The sequence below is a fragment of the Thunnus albacares genome, chromosome 20 (genome assembly GCF_914725855.1).
Source record: "Thunnus albacares chromosome 20, fThuAlb1.1, whole genome shotgun sequence".
Lineage (NCBI taxonomy): Eukaryota > Metazoa > Chordata > Actinopteri > Scombriformes > Scombridae > Thunnus > Thunnus albacares.
Window position 1 is genome coordinate 8,519,728 of NC_058125.1, and position 23,682 is coordinate 8,543,409.

General features: G+C 40.4%; 1 protein-coding gene across 6 annotated transcripts in view; it reads left to right on the forward strand.

The window, feature by feature from the left end:
• The window catches only part of snx29 (sorting nexin 29), a 149,392-nt gene that overhangs the window by 98,414 nt on the left and 27,296 nt on the right, over window positions 1–23,682 (forward strand). For all 6 annotated transcript variants that reach the window (XR_006399360.1, XR_006399359.1, XR_006399358.1 and 3 more), the window contains exon 19: window positions 21,374–21,514. Coding sequence is in view for 1 of the 6 variants with exons in the window: in XM_044337314.1 (XP_044193249.1) it covers window positions 21,374–21,514 (141 nt within the window). In the remaining 5 variants the exon portion in view is untranslated. The remainder of the gene's footprint in view (window positions 1–21,373; window positions 21,515–23,682) is intronic.

The window sequence follows — 23,682 nt, forward strand, 5'->3', positions numbered from 1 at the left end:
CTACATTTACCAAAGTTTGTATTCATACCTCATCAGCAGCAGCATTCATTAGCATCGTTGCTCTCAGGGCTTTTTTTTCCCCTTCAACTGTGCTCATGAGGTTAAACAGAACATTTAGCCTTAGATTGGGATAGGCAGTGACAAACTATGGGGCTTTTTTCTCATCTTTATTCAAGAGCGTGGTCTTTTATATTTGAGAGCGTGATTTATTGATTTCACGTTCAGATTTTGTAATTCTTTCCCTCAAACCCTGCCCTCACACTTAAATAGCCCCAGCTTGTGCTTAGATTTGCTCTGCTTCTACTCAAACTGTATGCTTGCACTCAAATATGTTGTTGCTTGCACAGATTTCCTGCTCCAGCTTCAGCCCTTCTCCTAAACACTCAGGCTGCTTCTTCTTGTGCACTTGTGAAATGTCTGCTCTGCTCCTGGATTGTTTGTGCAAAAACCCTGTCAAAATCCCCCGACCAATAGAATGACAGGTGTAGTGTTGACCAATGAAATGATCCCTGCCTCCTTGTGGGCATGTTCATTTTACTTCTTAGAGTGTCCCGTACGGGCGGTTACTCTTTAACTGGGTTCATCTCATCTGTGTAGCTCAGGTACTGAAAAGTGAAGCCAATGTGTAAGTGCTTTAAATCTGCAATCTATCTAATGGCCAGCAGGGGACGACTCCACTGGCTCTGACAGCAGACGTTTCATGAGCGCACAGAAGCAGTCTGAATGTGAGGAGAAGGGCTGAAGCTGGAGCAGGAAATCTATGCAAGCAACACTATATCTAAGTGCGAGCATACAGTTTGAGCAGAAGCAGAGCAAATCTAAATACAAGCTGGGGCTATTTGAGTGTGAGGGCAGGGTTTGAGGGAAAGAATTACAAAATCTGGATGTGAAATCAATAAATCATGCTCTCAAATTGAAAGACCACGCTCTTGAATAAAGATGGAGGAAAAAAGCCCCATAACAAACTTGTTTTTAGTGTGTGTTTTTGTATATGGTTTTGCTATGTGTCATTTCTAGCCATGCTAGTTGTGCGATTCTATGGATGGCTATGTTGGTTAGTCTGTCATTTGTGGTTTTAAGTGAAATATACAACAAATATTTGATGAATTACCATTCAATTTGGTGGAGACGTTGGCGATCTGACTTCTCCACTGGCACCATCATCATTTCAAAGGCTTTCATTTTTTTAATACCTCATCTGTAGCTAATACACAAATATTAGCATGCTAACACAGTAAGCTAAGATGATGGCCATGTTAAACATTATACTTGCTAAACAATGTTTGGCATTTTTGTTGTAAGCAAGTAAGCATGCTGACGTTAGCATTTAGGCCAAAGTATTGCTGTGCTGTGCTTTGCACACCCTCACAGAAGCACTAGTGTGGCTGTAGGCTCTTAGTCTCAGACTGGTTCAAAATGTAAGCCTGTCATGTCAATAGTAAAGCAAAGTAGTAAAAATTAGAAAAAGTTAGCAGAGGACCATTATGCCCAGAAAAGGACTGGGACCCCTTAAAAAACAGCCTTCTTGCAACCTCTAATCACAGTTTGCAGTCATTTACCAGTTGTGATCAGTTCAACCAAAGAGTGACCTTTTCTCTCTTCTTACATAAAATGACCTCGTAATTTGCAGAAAAAAGGTGAAGATTATAATTTGGTGCAGCAGAAATACATTTTTTCTTCTATTCTGTCCTCTGAATCATCTAGCAACCCCACAGATTTGTCCCATTTAGGGGGTCCTGACTCCCAGGTTGGGAACCACTGGTCTAGAACATAATGTCATGTCAGTGTGCCAAGAAAAGAAAATGATAAATAAAAGAAAGTTTAGTTAAAGCCTCTTTCTCACTGATCTTTTCCATCACAGAGGAACAGCTTTAACATGACAGCCACTTCTTTTGTTGCCTCCTGTTACAACATAACTGTGTCCGTTGGTAACTCAAAGGCCAAAGCTTTTTTAGACCTAATTAATCCCAAAATGGGGACTGCGCTTCACGTCCGAGTTTGTAATCACGACTTATCGCAACTTCTGACATTTACACCAATGAGTTTCACACAACTTGACTTAACTAAAATACTGGTTCCTGAGCTCTGTGCCAGGTACTTATCTAAGTTAGGTGTGTTGGGAACTGGACTCGAGAGCGGCCTAACAAACCAAACTGCTGCTGCCTCTTGTACCTGTCACGTTATCGAGCAAAGTAGACAACGGTGGCTCATTCCCTCGGTGACTGTTTTACAGTGTCTGTCACATTAAAAAGGTGTTACACCTCGGCTCTCACACTGCAGCTGTCCCCCGGTTTCCCCCCTTTGAGACAGAAACACACACACACACACACAGATTGTTGCACTGACACACATGGATTGTAGTGCAGACACAGATATAATGCACAGTGGATAGAATACACACACACAGATATAAGAAAATACTAAGACACATAACTTCTCAAAGGTATTTACAGAAAATGATAAAAATGCAGGTTCATGTAGACACACACATTAATGTGCACATATACAGATACACATGAGAAACACATGCAAGCACAGGTACAGTAGTAGTAGTACAGTAGTAGTAGTACAGTAGTAGTAGACACACTTCTTCACGCTGTACAGAAACACTTGTCAGACAGAAACACACACACACACACACACATACACGCGCTGTGCTTTTATCTACTCTGTAGCCAGGAGGTACAGCTGTAACGTTAGTCAGGGGAAACCATATGGGACGGAAGAGACAGGTGACACATTCTCAGCTCTAGCTGATAGTCAGGACTGGCTGACTCCCGAGCTCAGCCCGGCTCAACTTATACATAATAGATGTAAATTCACAACTCAGGGCTGGTGCTGAGAGCTGTCTGACACCTTTTTGTGTGAAATTATCTCCGTCCTTGTGACAGGACAGAGGCATGACGATGGCAAATGAGATTCATTGTTGTAATTTCTCATGTTCCCATCACTCAACAGCCTTGGACCCACTCGCACAGATTTGTGGGTCAGTGTTCCTCCTTTGTGGACACAGTGGCAAATAAATCTGATATTTTCTCACCAAATGTGATGAAAATTATTTAGAATTAGCATTTTCTGCATTGGTGGCAGTAAAAAGCTCTGTGGAAAGCAGCTCACATTGAAATCGCAGCACAGTGTGGGGAAAGTGACTTGTTCCCTGCAATTTGGCAGCTTATTTATTCAGTAGTACTTACAGGTGGGTGCATCATGATGGTGCTGTCATAAAAGCACAGATTCAGAGAATTTGTTACAGGCTGGTGTTGCACCAACCCTGTATAACCCTAATATGAGTGTGCCCATTTCCTATCAACACATAAAAGAACTCAATTTCTTCTCAGTGATTGGTAGATATTTTTTTATACATGATAATAGAGTCTAAAAGTATGTGAAACAATTTGGAGTATGTAGATATCATGATTGCTTTGGGCAATCCTCAGTGCCCACCTGCAGTTATTAGAATCATGGATTGACTCCAACATCAAACCTGAGCATTTTCATGTGTTGCACTGATTGAGTTTAATTTCTCCTTCTCAATAACGGTCTCTGTGAGACCGCTGTCCAGCCCTGGAACTGGTATAAAGCGCAGCCCATCTGGTGTATTGGATACTTCCCTTCCCAGAGCTATATTCGTCTAATGGCTCCCTATGGAAACAGCTTTTGTTCTCAGACAGGCTAATGGATAGCCAAGGTTACTGGAGTCATTGTTGTTAAGGTGAGGTGGTTGTGGTGATTGAACACCGAGCCAACAGCCTGAAAGACCAGAGAGTATCATGGGGAGAAGGCAGGGGTCTCTATAAAATACCCTCAAGCGGGTGCATGGGCTTTTTTTTCTCAGTCTTTTTCACATTCTTGCACACACATATGCTTGCAAAATTGAACCAATGATGAGAGAAATGAGCCATAGCCGAAGCTAGAGAGGGTTTTTGGAGGCTTGGAGAGTGAATGGGATTTTAGAAGCCGATGCCTAAGTTAGGTCACAGCAACCTTGTGGTTGAAAATAAGCACACTAACAGCCCTGTGCTGCCGCTAAGCCCACCCAGAGAGGAGGAAACACCCCCTCTCATGTTGTGTGTCCCTAAATGTCTGCTTCTTCCTCTCTTCTCTTCTTCTCTTCTCTTTCAGTCGCCCTATCCATCTCCCTCCCTCAACCAGATTGCATGGCATTATGGCGAGGGTATAACTGCTTGTACTCCATTTTCCCTCTTTGCATTTTTTTTTTCAGAGTCACTTTTCTCTCCAAGCTTTCTGAAATGACTTCCATCTAAAGCTCAGTAAGGCTTGTGGATGGATGACGGGAGACAGATGGAGATGGAGAGCGGGAGACTGATAGATTTGCTCCATTATCAGCCGAGTTTTGCTCTTTGTGGCACGCTGTGCCTCTGGGCCCTCATCCCTCCGTTGCTCCATCCCTCCCTGTGACTCTTTTTGCCGTCTGAACTCATAATGAGAGAATTATACCAGTCGCGGAAAATCAGTGTCTCCCTCCCACCCAATACCAACAATATAGGCTATTATGAGAGGAGGGAACGAAGCAGCATTTGCACGCCGTCAACGAACACGAGGAGTCATTTGGTGTGCGCAGGAGTGTCTGTGTTTTCATTACCTGTGTATTTCAGGCTGGTATTGTGTTGTGAAAAGAGCATCGGTCAGAAGCTGATTAGGAACTCTTCTCTTTTCTCAAGGAATGAGGTGGCGGCCATCCTACATGTTGTCAGGGTCTGCGGTGTGGAGTTGTGTGTGCAATAAGGACATTAGCTAGAACTCAAATACGGATAAAAAGTGACAAACTAAAGGAGAGGTATTTGGCTCTAGGGATGGCAATGGGTCTATTGGTCAGTTGACAACTTTGGTCCAGACTGAAATATCTTAACAACTATTGGATGGATTTCCATGATTTTTTGAATAGATATCTGTGGTCCCCAGAGGTTGAAGCCCACTAACTTTGTTGATCCCCTGACTTTTCCTCATGAGGTTTACATGTGTGGTTTTGAGTGAAATAATCCTTTACAACAACTGTGTGGATGGCCATACAATTTGGTACACACATTTGTGTTCCACTCAGGATTATTTGTAGTAACTTTCGTGATCCCTTAACTATTTTCATTTCAAATTTTCATTTGTCCAACACTTTGGTTTCTGACCAAATACCTGCAAAACAAATCATTCTTAGTATTCCTAGTATTCCTAGTTCTTAACATTCTTTGTGGCAACTGGTCCTGGCCAAGAAGTAGTCCAGCACATAATCCCTGTAAAGCAGTGAATTATCATTTGTCCACTTTGTTTTTTGTACAGATTAAACAAACAAGATATAAGGTGTTAATAAGGGATCTTTAGAGGGGCGTAGGCAGACTGTCTGGTGCATTCTGTGTGTGTTGTGGGCATCAACTGACGCGACGCTACACAATGCGACAGGTGTGTGTTGCCTTCTCCAGACATTAAATTCTCCCTCCAACAAAGTTTTTTTCCCCCACATATCTTCGTCATCTTCGAGTGTGACAAAGGTAAAGTCAGGGCTTGTCACTCACCTTATGTTAGTATTCAATACAACATAAAAGCCTTCAACTATGAATAATGCCATTTGGCTCAAGGTATTTTACATTATTCTTGTCAGAAGCTCTCCTGCTGAGAAACTCACTGCTGCTATGCGGCTGTCTTATACGAGCTTTCAGGTCGTTGATTTCAAGGTGTCGTACCTATGGGGTCATAGCAGTAGGAGGCATATACTTTTTGCAATAAATGCAATAAAGTTTTCCTCGCTAACAAAGAGGAGATAATTGCGATCACTTGCCAGCTTAGTCTTACAGTCTGACTCTGCTTTTGGAGACTAATTTTACAAGTTGCTCGTGGTGTGAATTCCTGATAAAAACAGTTTCCTTTGCAGTTTTAGGCAAACATCTTCACACCTCTTCCTGTTAGTTTACACCAGAGGAGGGAAAAAAGGAGCTTTGAAAGGCTGATTAGTCACTACTTAACCCCCCTTCAAACACACATACAGTGCAGACACACTAACATTAATGTTAGGGAAGCATGTGGAAAAGTTTCACTTTCCGCAACTTTTAATCACTTGTAGAAAAACCCGAAAACCATTAATAGAATCACAGATAAGTCAGCTTCATCTATTTCCTCTTAATGCTTCAGCTTGCAATGGAGCTGGATTTTATTTAAGAGTTTTGGCCCAACAAACTCATTGTGTTTACTGTCCCTTTCACGGATTTAGCCCCTCATCATCATCCATCTCTCGACCTCTCTCCGCCTCCCACTTTTCTCTGGTTTCTTTCATTATCTCTCTCTGGTTCTTTTTCATCCATCTGTCCTTTCTCTCCTCTTTTCTTCCCTCACCTCTCTCCCTCTCCCCAAGTTTACCCCCTCTTTTTTTTCTTTGACCTCCTCCCGCTCTTTTGTCAATCTTCTCCCAATCATTTTCCATTCACGGTGATTAGATAGGTTTTGGAGAGTGGCGTTGCTCCTGATGATGAGTTCCATGGCAAAACGATTGAGACCCTCCCACCTCCACAGCAGTTTGACAACAACAATGAATCACGGATTTAACCTTGCACCACTTCCCAGATGAGACAAAGATGAACACTTCTTAGATTTATTTTATCCACAAAGGTGAAAATGAGGGACTCTTCACTAGAAAAAAAACAATTTTGTTCAAATCAGTGTGGCATGGTACCAATGGGATGCAGTGTGAATGGAATGTACAGTATGTACATTACAGTATATAGAAATGTTGAACTAGCACCCCTGATCCACAACTCACTGGCTGCTTTACATATATACATTTAATAGATATACTGTATGTGCATATATTCCAAATGAGCAATTCTCTTTGATCAGCAAAAAGCTGAGCCTATAATGTCCACGCGAAGTCAGGGACTCACTGCAAACTTCTCACTGTTTTAATTATGCTAATAAGGCTGGATAATGTCTACTATAACTTTTCTCTTTCCTCTTTCTGTCCTTCACTTTTTTCCTTTCTCTATAGAACTGCACTAGATTTAAGATGTATTGTACTGTAGGTAAAAAGCATATGCACACTCGTGTCTGCTGCATTTTTAAAAGGCACCTTCGTATTATCTTTTTATGCTTGTTGTCATACATACAATACAGTACAGTACCTTTAACTGTAGCTGTTTGTGTTGCGCTGGAGAAAGAGAGTGAGAGATCCCAATTAATAGCAGTTACATAAACCATCTTTGGCTTCCCCATGCCTCCCGAAGCCTTTAATATGCACCATATGAAACCACATAAATCAGCCACTCAATGAATAATTGAGACGTCCTCGCTGACACTCTTTCAGATGTGTGCCCTGCTGCCTGCAAAGGACTGCCGTCCCCAGAGAAATGCAGTGTGGGAAATGTATTAGTACCTGTAATTTCTATATTAGCCATTGGGTTTGGCTTTGGAGACTTGTGGCTGTCGAGGGGGTAAACTTTACATCCAGACCCGCTCAGTGTTAGTCGTGCTGATTAGCCAGAGGCTAACCCCGCATGGTGATGGGCCGCCTTAGCTATGCAGATGAGATAATACATCCATATGTATTAATGTGAGCTTTGAGCATGTATGTGTGTAAGTGTGAGCGCATGTGTTACATTCAAAGACAGATGGATGTTCTGTTTTTAAATATGGGTAATGTTGATGATCTCGGGTGCGTTTTTTTTTCTGTCTGCTCGCTGTCATGCACATACAAGAATCTGTGTGTGTGTGTGCGCGCGTATGTGGGTGATTATGGTTGGTTGGTGACAGAGGGAGATAACTATTGTGTTGATGATGGTAATGATAAATGTTTTACAATGATGATGATGATGATAATTACAATCGTTGTCTTGGTCTTACATCCATCAGTCATAGATTAAACCCCTCATGGAGGCTGCTTTTACCGCACGGGCACCACATCAACTTCAGCATCAGCATGATTTACATTACATTTCCATTTTAGGCACTTAAGTCAGTGCCTCTTATCCAGAGCGATTCACAATGGGAAGGTTGAGGTTCAATGTCTCGTTCAATTGCACTTAAACAAGATACACAGCTGTTGATGGACGTGTACTGTGACTTGAATGTTACAGCCAGTCTATCAACTACTACTGCTATGAGAGCAACACTTGTACAATTTTAAGCAAACTAATACAACAGCCCTGCAATAAACACCAGATCTTCAATAGTGACTAACAAATACTGGATTTTTGAGGCTGAAACTCATATTAGTACTTTACAATAATAAAAATGTGATGACACTTACAGCTGAAAAGATTAGTTTTTCATAGATTTGTTGATCATTAGAAAAACAATGGTGTTTCAAGTTTCAATTTCGAGTAAAGATGACACATATTTCCTCCATCTAGCTTCACAATTGTAAATATTTCCTCTCTTTTCCTTATGAGGTAGAAAGATTGAACTGTTAGAAGGGGAAAAAAAGCAATTTAATGATATCATCTTGAGCGTTAGGAAATTATTCTGAGCATTTCTCACTGTATTCTGACATTTCATAAACTTAACAACTAATCAATTAATTAAAAAAATAATCTGCAAATTATGAAATAATCAACAATGAATATAATTAGTTGCAGCCATAACAATATGTCAGCAAATATCCTTTTACTGTGCTTAAACACAAAACATAAACAAACATAGTGATGTCAGAGTGAAGATATTTTATATTTGAAATAAAAATTTTATATCAAAGATAACACTAACAGTAGATCTGAGAGTACAGTTAATCTTGAAAAGTAAATGTCATTGAGATTCAAATCTTTGAAATAATAATTATAAAAAACAACAACAAAAAAACTCACTTGAACGTCTGTACAATATACAAACAAATTCTACCAATAAAACATTTATCTGAGAACATACACATCATTACTGATATATCTGTGACACGGGGCCACTGTTGGCTGATAATTTTGACTTTCAGATGCTCAAGAGTCAAAGCTTTTATTTGTCACATGCTCAAATTGTTGTTGTCAATGCTCTACTATTGAATGATTCAATTTACATTGACACAGTCAGAAAGGTTCAAATTCAACTCTATAGTCATTTATGAGCCTGAGATTTTTGGTGTTGTTGTGTTGGACTGTGTGATAGTGCACTCTAATAAAAAAAAAAAAAAAAAAAAAAAAGAAAAGATGGTGTCTAGGATGACCACAGAATGATTCAACACATTTCTGACACAATGACAAAAAAAACTTAAACATTATAATTCTCACAAAGGTATTGCAGGGCTTTGTTATTGGAATCCATGACGTTGTACAGGTACTGATTTCATTGTGTATATTATATACCTGTAAAGCCACACCGCTTTGATTTGCAAGCTCTGAATCTCTGAACAGCCTATAATTTAGGATAATGGTAATTAGTTCAGTGAATTTTCCATATTACGGCACCATGCATCGTACTTGTACTATATTGAGTTAAGGCGTCGTTTTGCTGGTAAGTGCTCTGATCCTTTTAATCAAACAGCATCTTTGTCTCTACATCATCTGGATTTTAACCCCGCTTAAATTTAGCAAAGCAACACTGAGCTTTATGGGCTCTTGAAGGGCGCCCGGCAGTCAGAGCTGAGGTGAAGTCCTGCTGCGGCACTTCATCAGCAAGCCGCCCTCCAATAAAAACTTCAAAGATGTATCGTTAGCAGCTGGAAATGTGATGTGAGAGGTGGGATGGGAAGTCAGCTCGGCCCCTCTCTCCCTTTGGGGATAGGGCAGCAAAATCGGGATTTGGCTGGTTACGGTGTTGTGCCCTCGAGGGAGTCAGGAGGGAGTGTGATGATCTCTACTTTAGCCTCAAGACATCTGATTAGATCTCGGGATAGAACGTAATTTGTCAGTCCGCTTAACCTCCCCTCTCTGCTCTGCTCTCTGTGCTCCCTCTACCTTGTTACTCTCAATTTTTAGTTACCCATTTTGTTTGTGTCTCTAATTGTGTGCCTCTCCCTCTCATGCTTCATTTTTCTCATCACTCAGCTTTCACCTCCCCTCTTTCTTTCTGTCTCAATTCAACTCTGCTTTGCTCTACATCCTCCACTCCCCGCCCTTACTCTCAATCATTTGCTCACTGGCTTCCTTACTACGCTCAAAGCCAATTCTCAGGACTTGTCAGTGACTCATTCATTCACATGAAAGGGGGAAGAGAGAACGAGTCTCCTACCGTGACTGAGTTTTTAGTCAAGTGTTCGAGGAGGGACGCACAGAGAGGAGGAGTGGGAGGGAGGGAGTTGACAGGAGAAGGGGGTGGGAGATGAAGAGAACAGAATAAGAGAATCAATCGTGATAAAAGACGGAGATAAGAGCTGCGGCATGTCCTCCCACCGGGGCGTCACAGTTTTTCCAAGGTAGCCTCCAACTTAGACGTTGAACGCTCATATCTAGTTACCACCCGCAGGTCTTAAAGAACTTGTGCTGAGTCCTCAAGTGATAAAAAGCTTACAGTGTCGGTGTATTGATGGCTGTTCTGTGTGAGGAGGAGAAAGAGAAGCCTGGAAAATAGAAAGAGCTGTTTTCCATCTGAGCCTTAAAAGTCATATTTTACAATGAGGGCGACTCGATGAGCAGTTAATGTCTGACGTTCTGTATCTGAGTGTGTTCTTACCACTTGCATTCGGACTTTTTCACTGACCTTAAATATTGACCATAAATATTTCTCCTCTTTGTGGACAAGACAACATAACATCAAGCACCATTGTAAATTCTGCCAAAAATTATATATTAATATTAATTTGCAAATCAACAAGACAACATTTGTGGGTCGTGGGTCATTAGTTTGCACTGCAGTATTTTGTCAACTTCCTTTATGATGAACTTGTCCGTTACATCCATAGAGGTTTCAACTTGTGATTGCTTTGTCTTGTCTTGATTGTTGTCAATGATGACGTTAACGTGTAAACATGTTAGCAAGTAATGTTTACCATGTACACCATTTTAGTTTAGCATGTTAGTATTTGCTAATTTGCACTAAACACAAAGTATAGCTGAGGCTGATGGGAACATCACTAGTTTGTGTATGTGGTCATAAACCAAAGTATTGGACAAAGTCAAATGAAGAGCTGCAATGATTAATTGTTTAGTCGATCAGCAGAAAATTATTCTGTAATGATTTTGAGAATCAAATAATGGTTTAAAAGCAATTTTTTTGAGCAAAAGTTTGAAACACTCACAGGTTCCAGCTTCCCAAATGTGAATATTTTCTAATTTATGATAATAAATTGATTATCTTTGGGTTTTGGACCATGGTTAGACACAAGAAGACATTTTGAAGAGTAGCTTGGGCTCTGGGAACTTGGGATGGACTTTTTTTTTCCGTTAGTTGGAGCCCTAGTGCAAAGTGGTAGTCTTCAGTGCTCAGACTATGTGGACATCTTCAAGTCCATCCATCCATCCATCCATCCATCCATTTTCCGTTACTTATCCGGGACTGGGACATGGTGGCATCAGACTGAGTAAGGAAACCCAGACATCCTTCACCCCAGCAACACCCTCCAGCTCCTCCTGTGGGATCTCAAGGCCAGGAGAAAATACCAAACTGTCGGAGCACTGCTTGCACTGGTTGTTGCACTGCCACAAAAAAAGGGCTCTGAGGCTTCAGCTTCTGGGGACCATAAATGTCTGTACATAATTTAGTAGCAATCCATCCGATAATAAATAGATATTTCAGCATGGACCATAGTGGTGGAATGACTGCCTTTGACAAATTATCCCTAGAGCCACGCTGCTAGCTTGGCCAGACCTCTTTTAAAGGAAAGAAATGTTGCAAACTCTGCATTCAATCAAACATGACCCAGCTTTATAGCAGTGTTTGTAAGTGGCATTAAATTACCTCTGAGTTGAAGTCCTTTTCCACAACTACATTATTTTGACTTTCCACTGTATGTATTTAATAGAACACATCTGTTTGCATACTGATTATGTTGAAAATGTACACACAGTCTGCTCACCAGTGCTCATGTTTATGTCCACAAAATGCTGTCTTTCAAAAGCAACAAAATGCACTCAGGGACTGGTGGCAGGGAGAGTCTTGTTTGCTGATGTTTGTAGAGTGATGTGACATTTTCTTCAGTTCAAATAGTAAAATAGAATGTTTGACAGGAAGGCTTGGTTAGTCAGTAAAATGTGTGAAAAAAAACTATTTTTTAGTTGCTGTTATTACATTCTGATGAGAAGGATCCGTGAGACACCAGATGCTTCCCTTTTCAAAACAAATGTGATGTATTAATGTGTTTGCCACATTCAGTATTCCTAATTCTAGGAATATTTTCACAGTAGACAGTATGTGGATGGTTAAATAAAGAATAATGAATGTAATTTTAGTAGGTATGTTAAGTACATGCATGAAACTGTGAGCTCTTCCTGTTAAATGTCTTGCTGTAGGAGAAGAAGTCAAGGGTAAGGTAATTGGTGAGGCAGATTCAAGAGGAGGTCTTTTTCTCCTCTGTGTTTTTAAGAGCTCACCTCCACCTCATAAACCTCCAGCAACCTCCCTCGAGCAGAGACGGAGGGTGTAGGACACACTTAAGGTGAATGCCTTTATTTTATCTGACAAAATAAATATCTCAGCTTTTATCTGTGGACAGGGAGTAGTTAGCCAACAAAAGGGTACGGTTCAACATGTAAAAACGCTTCATATTCCCCTGCAGGAACTACAACACCACCAAATCCATGAATCAAGTTACTCAAAAGTGTACATAGCAGTCTGTTGGTGTCCAATTCCTGGCCCATCCATCTATTTTTCTTCTTTTCTCTTAGTGGTTCAACTATAGTCGCTCCTTCTCTTGAATGTCTTTAGTTCCTCCTCCTCTTCACTTTTCCAACAATCCCTCCTCCCTCCTCCTCCTCCTCCTTCTTGTCTCTTCCTCATCTGCATCCACTGGCTCCCCTCCACACAGTATCTATTCTTTAGGATGTCAAGAGCAGCAGCATCGGAGGAGGCTGAGCAAAACTCAGGAGAGACTCAGCAGCCGTTTCTCTGTTATCTGTTTAGGAGCGGCTTAGATTGCCACTAAATGAGAATAGCTAGTCCACCTTAAAGGTCAGTCCACCTTAAGTAAGCTGGCCCAACATCTGAGGGAGCTTTGAACTAATTAAACCTTTAATATTTATGAAAGCAATACAGTTGAAGTTACGTGAATAAACATTTACAAAAGAGAGTGAACATTTTATTTAGAATATTTTTTAAATTGCAATGCTTCCTCTATTCAGGCTCCTATCCATAACGTTAACTACTTCTATAGAGGACAGAGCAGTTTTGGTGAGCAGGCATATGGAGATGCAGGGTGTGAGATCCATGGAAAAGAGACGGCAAACCAGTTTGTAATTAAGGATTTAAAATTCACTCGTCACTCGTACTGAGTGGGGTCAGTGGGTGGACGTGCTGCTCCAACAGAAACGTCTCTAAATGCATAGTAGGAGTATTTATGCACTGACAAATAACTGTAAACACATTGCAGTGCTACGTTCACCGCTATACAGCTAACTTCATAGTCTCTCTCTCGACCACACACTCGCTGCACACACCCTGCCATTGGGAACACCGGGAGAAATCCTGTGCACCAGACCCCCCCCATCGATCATCCCTTCATTCACAGATATACGATCTGATTGCCAATAGGCAGAGGCCTAGTTTGCACACAGTTTTTACCACAGTTATCCTGCCTGTCAGATCTGGGAACAACAGACCAGGGTCTTCTCAGAGAGAAACAGCAGGGAGAGAGACATCATTATCATCTGCACTTTCTGCAATTCTCAGCTGTGGCTCACAAATGCTTCTAGTTCCACCTCCGTGTTGGAATACCCTCAGGCTAAAGATCCAGTTAAATGTAAAGCAAAGAAAAAGCTGCAATTATCCGTTCACAGACTTCATGTTTCAGATCTTTGCTTCTGAAGTTATTTCACGGTATGCAAGCGCTTTTTTCCTCAGGAAGGTGCCGTGCTGTGTCTGTGGCCACAGCGATGTTGGTTTGGTGGGTTCGGTTCCCTTTATGTGTGCGGTTTGCATGATCTCTACAGCTGTAGTGGGTTTCCATCAGACGCTGGAATTTTTTCCCACATTTCACACATGAAATTAGAAATCATGCATTGTTGTAGATGTGTATATAGACCTGAGACCAGCTTGAAGTCACTGATGTGTCAGCTAATGGGGATCTTAATAAATAAATTAAAGCACAGGCTAGCCCTTTTACATCTAAGCAGGCTGAGGAAACACAGAGAACAGCTTTTATTTATTGTCACTATCCAGGCATAGTTAATGTCATTTGATAACTGTCATCTAACATCGATTGATCACTCACTGGAAGGACATGTACCAAAAATAGCACATAAAAACACAAAGGGGGAACTAATTCACTTGCTCTTTGTTGACCATTATATTTCCTCTGTCTTTTCTATAACTTTTTATTGTTGTGCCTCCTCCAAAAGTGAGGATCCTGTTCTCACTCAATAATATTATGTCTTTAATGTAACCACTGATCTAAAGGAATTGGTCGAATTCATTGAAATGAGCATCTAAAAAAAGCTCTTCCTTAATCTTTCAAGGTACAACAGAAAACAAACAACAACCATTTACATGGGAGATACATTTTTGTGATGGATGAAAGTCCTATTTTTTGAAATAATATGGCTGACAGTCGACTTCAGAAGTGCTTAAAATATGCATAAAGGAATAGTTGACAATTGACAATTGACAAGTGACAATTTGTGCAACAACACGCTTATTTAGTCGCTTTCCTGCTGAGAGCTGGATGAGAAGATTTATAGTTTTCAGTCTCCAGCAGTTGCCTGATTCCACTGTACCCGCCCCAGAAATAGTTTAGCACGTAACACAACTTATTGTTTGTATACTTGTTTTTTGTAAAAATGAAACAAACAAGATATAACTTTTCAATTAGTGATCTTTAGAGGGGCTGGTAGGCAGATTTTATTGTCTTTGAAAGAGCGGCATGTAAAGCTAAGCTAACCGGTTGCTGGCTGTAGCTTCATATTTAGCATATGGACTCACGTACCAGAACAGCGCTGCACAGAGACTCCCAAATGCTATTGATTTCCGAATGAAGATCCATTCAAAAAATATTTTTTTGGCCTGGCGGGGGTTCTCGTTGTGTCATTATGGAGAAACAGATTCAGTAAACGTTCAGTACAGTTAGACCCAGCAGTCTCCATTAAGTTTGGCGAGTTCAAAGTGGTGAAAACAACGGGGGTGTTTTGAATACACAATTTGTTAGTTTGTTAGTTGACCAGCAGACTACAGCCCTACTAACCATACTTCTATTGGTAGATGAGAGAGTTTGATTGTGATTGTCACCTGATATATCAGCAGTAAACCGTAAACAGTATAGACAGTTCCTCAGACTGAAGTCAGTGAGTGCTTCTTTGCTCTTTTTCCTGCTTGAATGTTATGCATCGAGTGAGAAATCCACTTTGTATAAGGTGGAGACAACTTTCTGACCCCACATTACTCTCAAGAGGCCAAATTGAAAAAAAAAGAGTAATAGTAGTTGAGAATTTTGTGAGAAACATCAATATACCAAAAAAGTAAATTGAAGCACTTCACCACTGAAAAAAAAAACCCTTTCCTAATATTATAAATTGCTGATACTTCAGTAACCAAAGGTGGATTTTTCCTCTTATGTTGACTCATTGAGGTCATATTTTCATCAAACGTATTATTATGCTTTCTCAGATATGCTCATAAGCCATTTAAATACCGACAAAAGGACTGTGTCCATCACAGTCGAGCTTTCAACAACAGCCAAAACCCATCAACCTTTTTCCATGAGGTCCCTCTGAACCATGATTAGAGGCCTTTCCCTCGTTTGAAGACGGCTTTCATTGGAGATATCAAAGCACCGGTGCTCAAATATTCGCGGATGCTGCAGTTTGGATGTCACCAAGATTTTTGTCAGAGATAATAAAAGACTATTTGTGATTAGTCAGGAGGAGGGAGCTGGTAGCTGTGTGCAGAGGCTAATGTGTTGCCATAAATAAGTATGCCAATGAGACGGTGTAAAGTGGATTAAGCTCGCTGTGCTAATACTGCCATATGTGAGGAGCCATTTGATGTCTGAGAAATTACAGACACTATGGGACTGATTCTATCGTCAAATCTTTGCTAATGCAGCCATTAGTGGTTAGTATATAGACTCAGGAGACATATGTGCTTGTATGCAGCTATATAACATGTAGAATCAGTCAGTGGATGGTTTTTCTTCTGTTCATTTTTCCATCTCTTTGCCTCTGAAGTATGATGTTTTGTTTGTTTTGTTATGTAACCTGTACAGTTATGGTGAAGACAGTTTGATTCTCTTTGGCTCAAGATACATAATATTCTATGAAATCCCACAGAGAGGCTGCTTTAAGGCCTGTGAAGTGGCCTTTTGGAAAGACCAAAACCAATTAATACACTGTATTAATGCACATTTGGTGCACTAGTAAGTAATCATGGCAGCAAGAGGGAGTATAAGGGACTGACTCAAAATTCCTTTAGCACCACCAGCAGTTTCCAGTTTCCACATATGCAGTGAAATATCTCACCATCTACCAGATTGATTGGGACAAAATTTTGTACTGACAGTCATGGTTCCCAGTAGCTGAATCCTAATGACTCTGGTAATCCTGACCTTTCCTCTAGCGCCACCATGAGGTTCACAATTGTTATTTGAGAGAAATATCTTGGATGAAACTATTGGATGGAGTATGGTACAGACATTCATGTCTCACTCATAATTTTGTAATAACTTTGGTGATCCCCCGACTTTTCATCTGGTGTCATCATCAGGTCAAAATTTAAATTTATTCAGTGCTTTGTTTTATGATGGAATACCTGCAAAATGAATGGTGTTCCCAACAGGCTTTGCTGTAGTTAATTAACTAATGTTGGGATGCTTACATGCTAAACAAAGGCAAGGTATTTCAGCAAGCCTATATGGAATATTTAATAAAACAAACCTTGCTTTGCTCACTTCAGCAATAATGTATGAAAGAAATTACAAACCGTCTGGCCCTCAACTTGCTACATTAATTGCTCAGTGTGGCCTTCACTTGGACTCTGACATGACTGTTTTTACAATGATGGAGTAATTGAGGCAGGCATGCTGATATGAGTTTGTGGACAAGCAGGTGATTGAAATCTCAGAGTGCTTATTTATTAACATGTTCTCACACCCACATTTAACACTTGTGACAAGGCTAGCCTGAAGTTGTGAATTATGAAATATTGATCTTGACTCTTTGTGAAAAAATTGTCTACCTGAACAGTAGCCAAACTGCCTTAGTGACATTGATTGATTTCATGTAATTTTCTGTGATCTATCAAAAGCTGACAATGTCCAAAATGGGAATATCAGAACTTCCATTTGCTTTTTTTTATCATAAATTTCAAAATAATCTCACACACACTTTGACACAAAGTCAAAGAATCTTTCAGGTGTCGCAATGCAAACATTCGTTATGGTCCAGGTTAGTCAGCTGAGTCTGGAAGAGACACACACACACACACACACACACATATGTATATATGTTTGTCTTTATATCCTCGTGAGGCCACTCATTGACATAATGCATTCCCCAGCCCCTTACCCTAACCTTAACCATCACAACTAAATGCCTAAACCCAAAGTTTACCTTAAACTGAACCTAAACCCAATTCTAACCTTAACCTTAAAACCAAGTTTTAACCCTCAAATTGCCCTTTGAAGTTGTGAGGACTGGCTGGTTTTCAACTGAAATTGGTTCTCTTTACGATAGAAAGACACACACACACACACGCACATATATATATATATATATATATACATATATAAACTTGCCACTCTCACCCCCCTCCCATGGGGGGATGGTGGTGGTGGTGTGTCTTCCTCAAGGTCGGGTCCTCTACCAGAGGCCAGAGGCCTGGGAGTTTGAGGGTTCTGTGCAGTATCTTAGCTGTTCCTAGGACTGCGCTCTTCTGGACAGAGACCTCAGATGTTGTACCTGGAATCTGCTGGAGCCATTTTCCCAATTTGTGGGTTACAGCCCCCAGTGCTCCAATTACCACTGGCACCACTGTTCGCTTTACACCCCACATCTTTTCTAGCTCCTCTGTCTAGGTCCTGTCTGGTGTGGTAGATCCCTGCCTCTATGTATATATATATATATATATATATATATATATACACAAAGTCAGTCTTTCTGCTAACTTGCAAAAAAGAAGTTGGTAAAAACTTAGATGTGCTTCTGTAGGTCAAACATAAAGTGCAGAGATGACAAGTATTCAGTCCATTAGTCGCTGTGTCTGCTCTCATCTTGTCAACCACCTCCATCATTCAATGGGTTCTGGTCTTTCCTTTAGTGCAGCTGCTCTTAGTACAATAAGGAACAAGATATATCAACCAAACAGTCACACTGGTCAAACCTAATCCCTAATGTGCAGGTCATGCCCATAAATTACAGCCATCTGTATTAGATGTCCTTAATCAAAAGGCAGTTTCCATACAGGATATACTCACTAGTGTTTATACCACTGTATAAAAGTCATATCACCTTTAAGCATATTATTCTACTATTTCATGATTATTTTTTAGATCAGTGATTCTCAAACTTTTCACGTCAAGGACCCCTAAACTAAAACAAATTAGACCGCGGACCCCCATTTGATAAGATTTTGTCCCAGGGTCCCCCATCTGATTCAAGGCTTTTGCTTATTGTTTTATTACAGAAAGTGTATGAAATCTGTGAACAAAATAGTCAAACATTCTGTCATTATGTTACTAATGGATATAAATATAATGAAAATGAATTATTCCCCTTTTTGCTGGGGACCCCCCAGAGCCCCCTCAAGGACCCCTGGGGATCCCCCGGACCCCACATTAAGAACCACTACTTTAGATAAAATGAGCGTTAATTGATAAAATAGAGTCAGAGAAGCAGGCATATATGGTTAGAAAAATACATCTCTCTTTATATACATTCTTTCTCACCTCCCACTCATTCAGCAGCTGTCTGTTTGAATAACGGTACATGATTTCAGATCATTAATTCAACCATATGTGAAGTATCATTTTGACTGATATTTTTTCTTAACATTAACAGTGTCTAGACGTGTCTGTCACCGATGCTGTAATATTAAGAACGAGACATTTGGGACAGCTAACAAAGCTCCAGCTGTCAGTCTCCTCTTAATGGCTGTCCAAAATGTCACATTTTATATTTTTGCCATTTAACTGAGACTGTAGAGGAGCGTGTGTGCTGACAAAAGATCACTGGGTAAAGGAACAGGCGCCTCAAAACAAAACAAAAATGGTGTTATTATCTACTTGCTCATATGTCAGTCAAATCTTCTTTGAGGTTGACAGCTTGAACACAGAATTTACTGAGAGCTCTGTAGCTCTGACAGTTTGTTGTTTGCAGGACAAGTGCATGAAATTACATCAAATGTCTTTAGAACTGTAATATAAGTCTTCTAGTGAGTCCAGAATGCCTATATTAATCTCAAGCTAATCATGGTATAGAGGAAACAGTCAGTCTTTTTTCCTCTGTTTGTATTATGGCAAACAAGACAAGAAAACTAGTTGATTCTTTTACATTGCGGTCTCTTTGATGGTCCTACAAACTACAGTGAAGTTTCATGTTGGGTTGAACTAAATAAGGTGAATACAGCTCTTTTCAGACATGGGATACGTTACATAACTGGCTTCATCTCTCTGTTAGAATGATGGCTTTTTGTTATTCAGACAGACGCAGGTGTTTTTTTTACGTAAATGCTCGTTACAGCTTCATTCAAACATGACCGGACATTTACAGAAAGGCTACATGCTTGCGTGATGTTTGGTAGCTGGTGCGCAAGAGAAAGCAGAGTTCGAAATTAATGAAAAGAAGGTAGAAATGTGTTTTCTGTTCTCTCACAGGATTCATCATCAGTGGATTTCAAAACATATTTTTAGTTGAAGCTGTGATTAAACACTAAATTAAACATTAAACACTTATCAGCGCGAAAAATTATTTTTGTAACTGATCTGACATAAGAAAAACCTCCTCAAACCCTGACTAAAAAGTAGCTCACAGTGTTTTGTGGTTTATTAAAGTGATTTTAATCTCTTTGTGCATCAGAGATGATAATTGGGTGATACATTTATCACAGTGTTCTTAATAAGATGTAACAAGATGTGTATTAAATTTCTGTTTGTGTATTTAACCTTGTGCTCCTGCCGCTTTCACGTTAATATGCAAAAATGCTATTAGCTCCGACGTAGTTAGATTGCCGTCACGATTTTTAGGTAAAAGTGACTCAGGTGCTCATTTAGACATGAGAACAACTTGTAAATTTGCCATCATGTAACAAGGTGCATGTCTGAAAGAGGTTTAAAACTCTCCATTTCCACAGCTGCTACTGTTGTGGTGCATTAGGGTGAAGCACTTCTGTCCCAGCTGCTCCAGTGGGCCCAGCAGTCTACCACACTGTGGTTGTACTGGGCAGCTCAGAGGGAATGTGTGTTTCACAGTGTGAGTGTGAAGCTCAGCACTCCTAAGCACACAGTATTTATGCTCAGTCAACTTCATCTGACCCTAAGCCTACAGTAAGTGAAGGCTTAAAGAATAAAAAGTTACCCCAAGGAAAGATAACTATGGCCGCATTCAGATAAAAAAGACCTCTAAAAAGCTGCATGAAATCCATCATGGACACTTTCAGGACTATGTGGGGTTTGAAAGGGAACATGTTTTGACATTCTTGCCTTTGTTTACTTTATTTTTTTCATTTGCCCAGTAGGGGGGATCTATGCCTACCTACTCCTGGGTCGATTTTTAAATCGATTTCTGTTTTTATGTACCTGAATCAAGTCTGTATGTTTTTGTGGTCAGGCATTTTGAAATTGAATTCTCAAAAGCTGCTCTGCTCTACCTCCCTCTCTCTCTCTCTGTCTCTGTATTCCCTGTTTTCTACGGTGAAAATGGAGCCCATCTCCTGCTCTCTTTCGTTCTCTCTTCCTTGTAATAGGCTCATCTTTCCTCCTCTCTCTGTGCTCCCTCTATCTTTTGTGAGTCTGAATAAAGCAGCTAATGGTGCATGGAAATGGTGGCAGCACAGTTATGTCTATAGACAGACTCTTTCTCTGCTATGTGTTGCAGTATGTAAGTGAAAATACACATTTACAAGGATGAGAGGAAGTCATTCTTTCACTCATCTCATAATTTTTTGTAAGGCACTGCGAGAGCTTAATGACAAATATGTGAGGTGCAAAAAAGCATTGTGATATTGTTGTGTTTCTCATTTTTCCTTTTCTAAAAATCATATATTATAAGAGAATTCTGTCAGTATTAATTACAGAAACACTGTCTCTTGTATTATATTTAATTATTAATTTGAGAACTGTGATGATGGTTGACTGATGATGATGTCTTTTCCTCAGGTTTACATCCGCATCCTGGACAATGAGTGGAATGTGTACAGGCGTTATACTGAGTTCAGGGAGCTCCACAACCACCTGAGGTCCCAGTTTCCACAGGTGGACACCTTCAACTTCCCACCCAAGAAAGCCATAGGGAACAAGGTGAGCTCACTGAAACCAGTTTGACTGACTGGCTGTTGGCCTTTTTCTCTGTGACGGTGTCTCTCTGTTAACCCCCTTCTGTAGAGTAGGTGAATGAAGAATAATGTCTGACCTCCTGTTGATAATAATAGTATGACCAAAATGAGCAAAAAACCAATGAAAGATAAGATGGTTGTGTTGTTTTTTCTGTGTAAGTACACTGAGAACCACTAAACTGGAGTGAAATTACTTGTATGGAAACATACTTGGCCAATAAAGACGATTCTGTTTCTAATTACAATCTCTACCCCCCTTAGTTACTGTTGATTCATGTACAGTACCAGTCAGAAATTTGGTCACACCTTCCCATTAACTTGAATAAGAAAGCATGTCCAATCTGGTGCTGTACTACTGTCAAACTTTCCATTCTCACAGTTTACAATCTCAGTAATTGCAAAAAAGCAGTTTCTCATTTCTCACTGTTAACTATTAATTTTGGCGGCTGAAATGACGACTGTAGCTGGCAATATTAACATTAGCTTGCTAGCCAATTAAGCTAATGTTAGCTCCATGAGTTAGTTAAAAACACTGTCTCCAGCTAACTGTTTTTAAAAGCAAGAATGCAAATGTAAAAGGGGTCTTAAATATACATTTGATGGCTAAGCACATTAAATTGTGCTAAAAGAAAAACTAACAGAGAAAAACAACTCAGCATCCTTGCCATGATGATCCTACTTATCTTATATACTTGGAACTAAGACAGAGGTTAGGTTTATGCTTTATTCTTAGTACTTACTCTGTATTTTTCCTTTTCCCTTGTCTTTGTTAAATGAAACGCTATCATAAACTTCCTTAAATCCAATACAGAGCAGGACAGAGCCGCTAACACTAATGTGTATCCAGGACCAGCTTCCACACAGGGAAAATACTACACAATGGATGTGTTATTGTGAATGGGGCTTTTCAAATATAACCCATAACCCCACAAAGTAATGTAGTTAGCTGATGAAATACGTCTTGGCCTTCCAAAGAAACACTGGATTAGATTACTACTGTAGGTACAGTAGTAAGCTAGCTAGCTGGCCATGCTTAAGTTTTCCGTTTACATTAAAGCGCGTAAACACACAGTTTAATCCATTCTTTACACTTTTGCTTCTGTATTATTGGTTTTGGAAAGGCTAAAAACCAACCTCCAAACTCTTTAAATGCAAAGTCTCACTCTTACTACATGTGAAGGAATCCAAAGCTCGACAGGGCTGCATTTTCATAGTTACGGTTACTAAGACTATTAGTAACTATTGGACAAATGCTATTCTGGGGAACAGTTTAGCGAAAGCTAAATTGAACCCTACTTTGCCATAAAAAAATACTATCCTCACATGACTTTCACCAGTTTGATACTCCTGAGTGTTATATATACCCATGTAGACATTTTTATAATTAAAATTCATATCAGGCTGTAAAAATTTATGTCAGCAACTGAAACTTTATATCAGCTTACAAAGGTATAAACTCTGCTGGGCAAATACAGTAAAGTGGTAGTCAGATGGGTCAGATTCTGTTTTGATGACACACACCGAATCTCACTCTTCATGTACAGGGGGTAGTTGTTGCCCCGGGAGAGCTAGGAGAGCCCCCATCCTCCTCTCTCCTCCTCACCCCTCTCCTCGCTCCCTCCTTTTCATCCTGTTCTCCTCTGTCTCCCTCCAACCTTTTGGAGATAATTTGGTTCTGACCCCGATTCTCTGGCTGGTTGGATTTGATGCTGCCACAGCCAAAAGCTGACTCCCCACCTTCAAAGACACTGCAGTTTCACAGCTGGAAACTGGACTGAACGCTGAGTTGCAAGTGCCACGTATGTGACGAGAGGTCGAGTGTGTATCGTATATTCCTCTGCGTGTGTGTGTGTGTGTGCGCATGTGGGTCTGGATAACTGTGTGGGATCATGTGGAAGCGCAAGTGTCTATCAAAGGCCTAGACAGCCAGTGTCATTGTGTCCTAGAAAGCTCTCTGAAAGCCCCATTACACCACAGGTTTGTGTGAATTATTGGTTTTCACCGTCTCCAGGAAGTCAGCCATCACTGCAGAGAAAGCGGTGGCCTGGCTTTGTTACTCTCTGACCACATTTCAAAGCAGGAACACCACACACTGCTGGAGAGACGAACACACACTGAACCCTGTAAACTCTA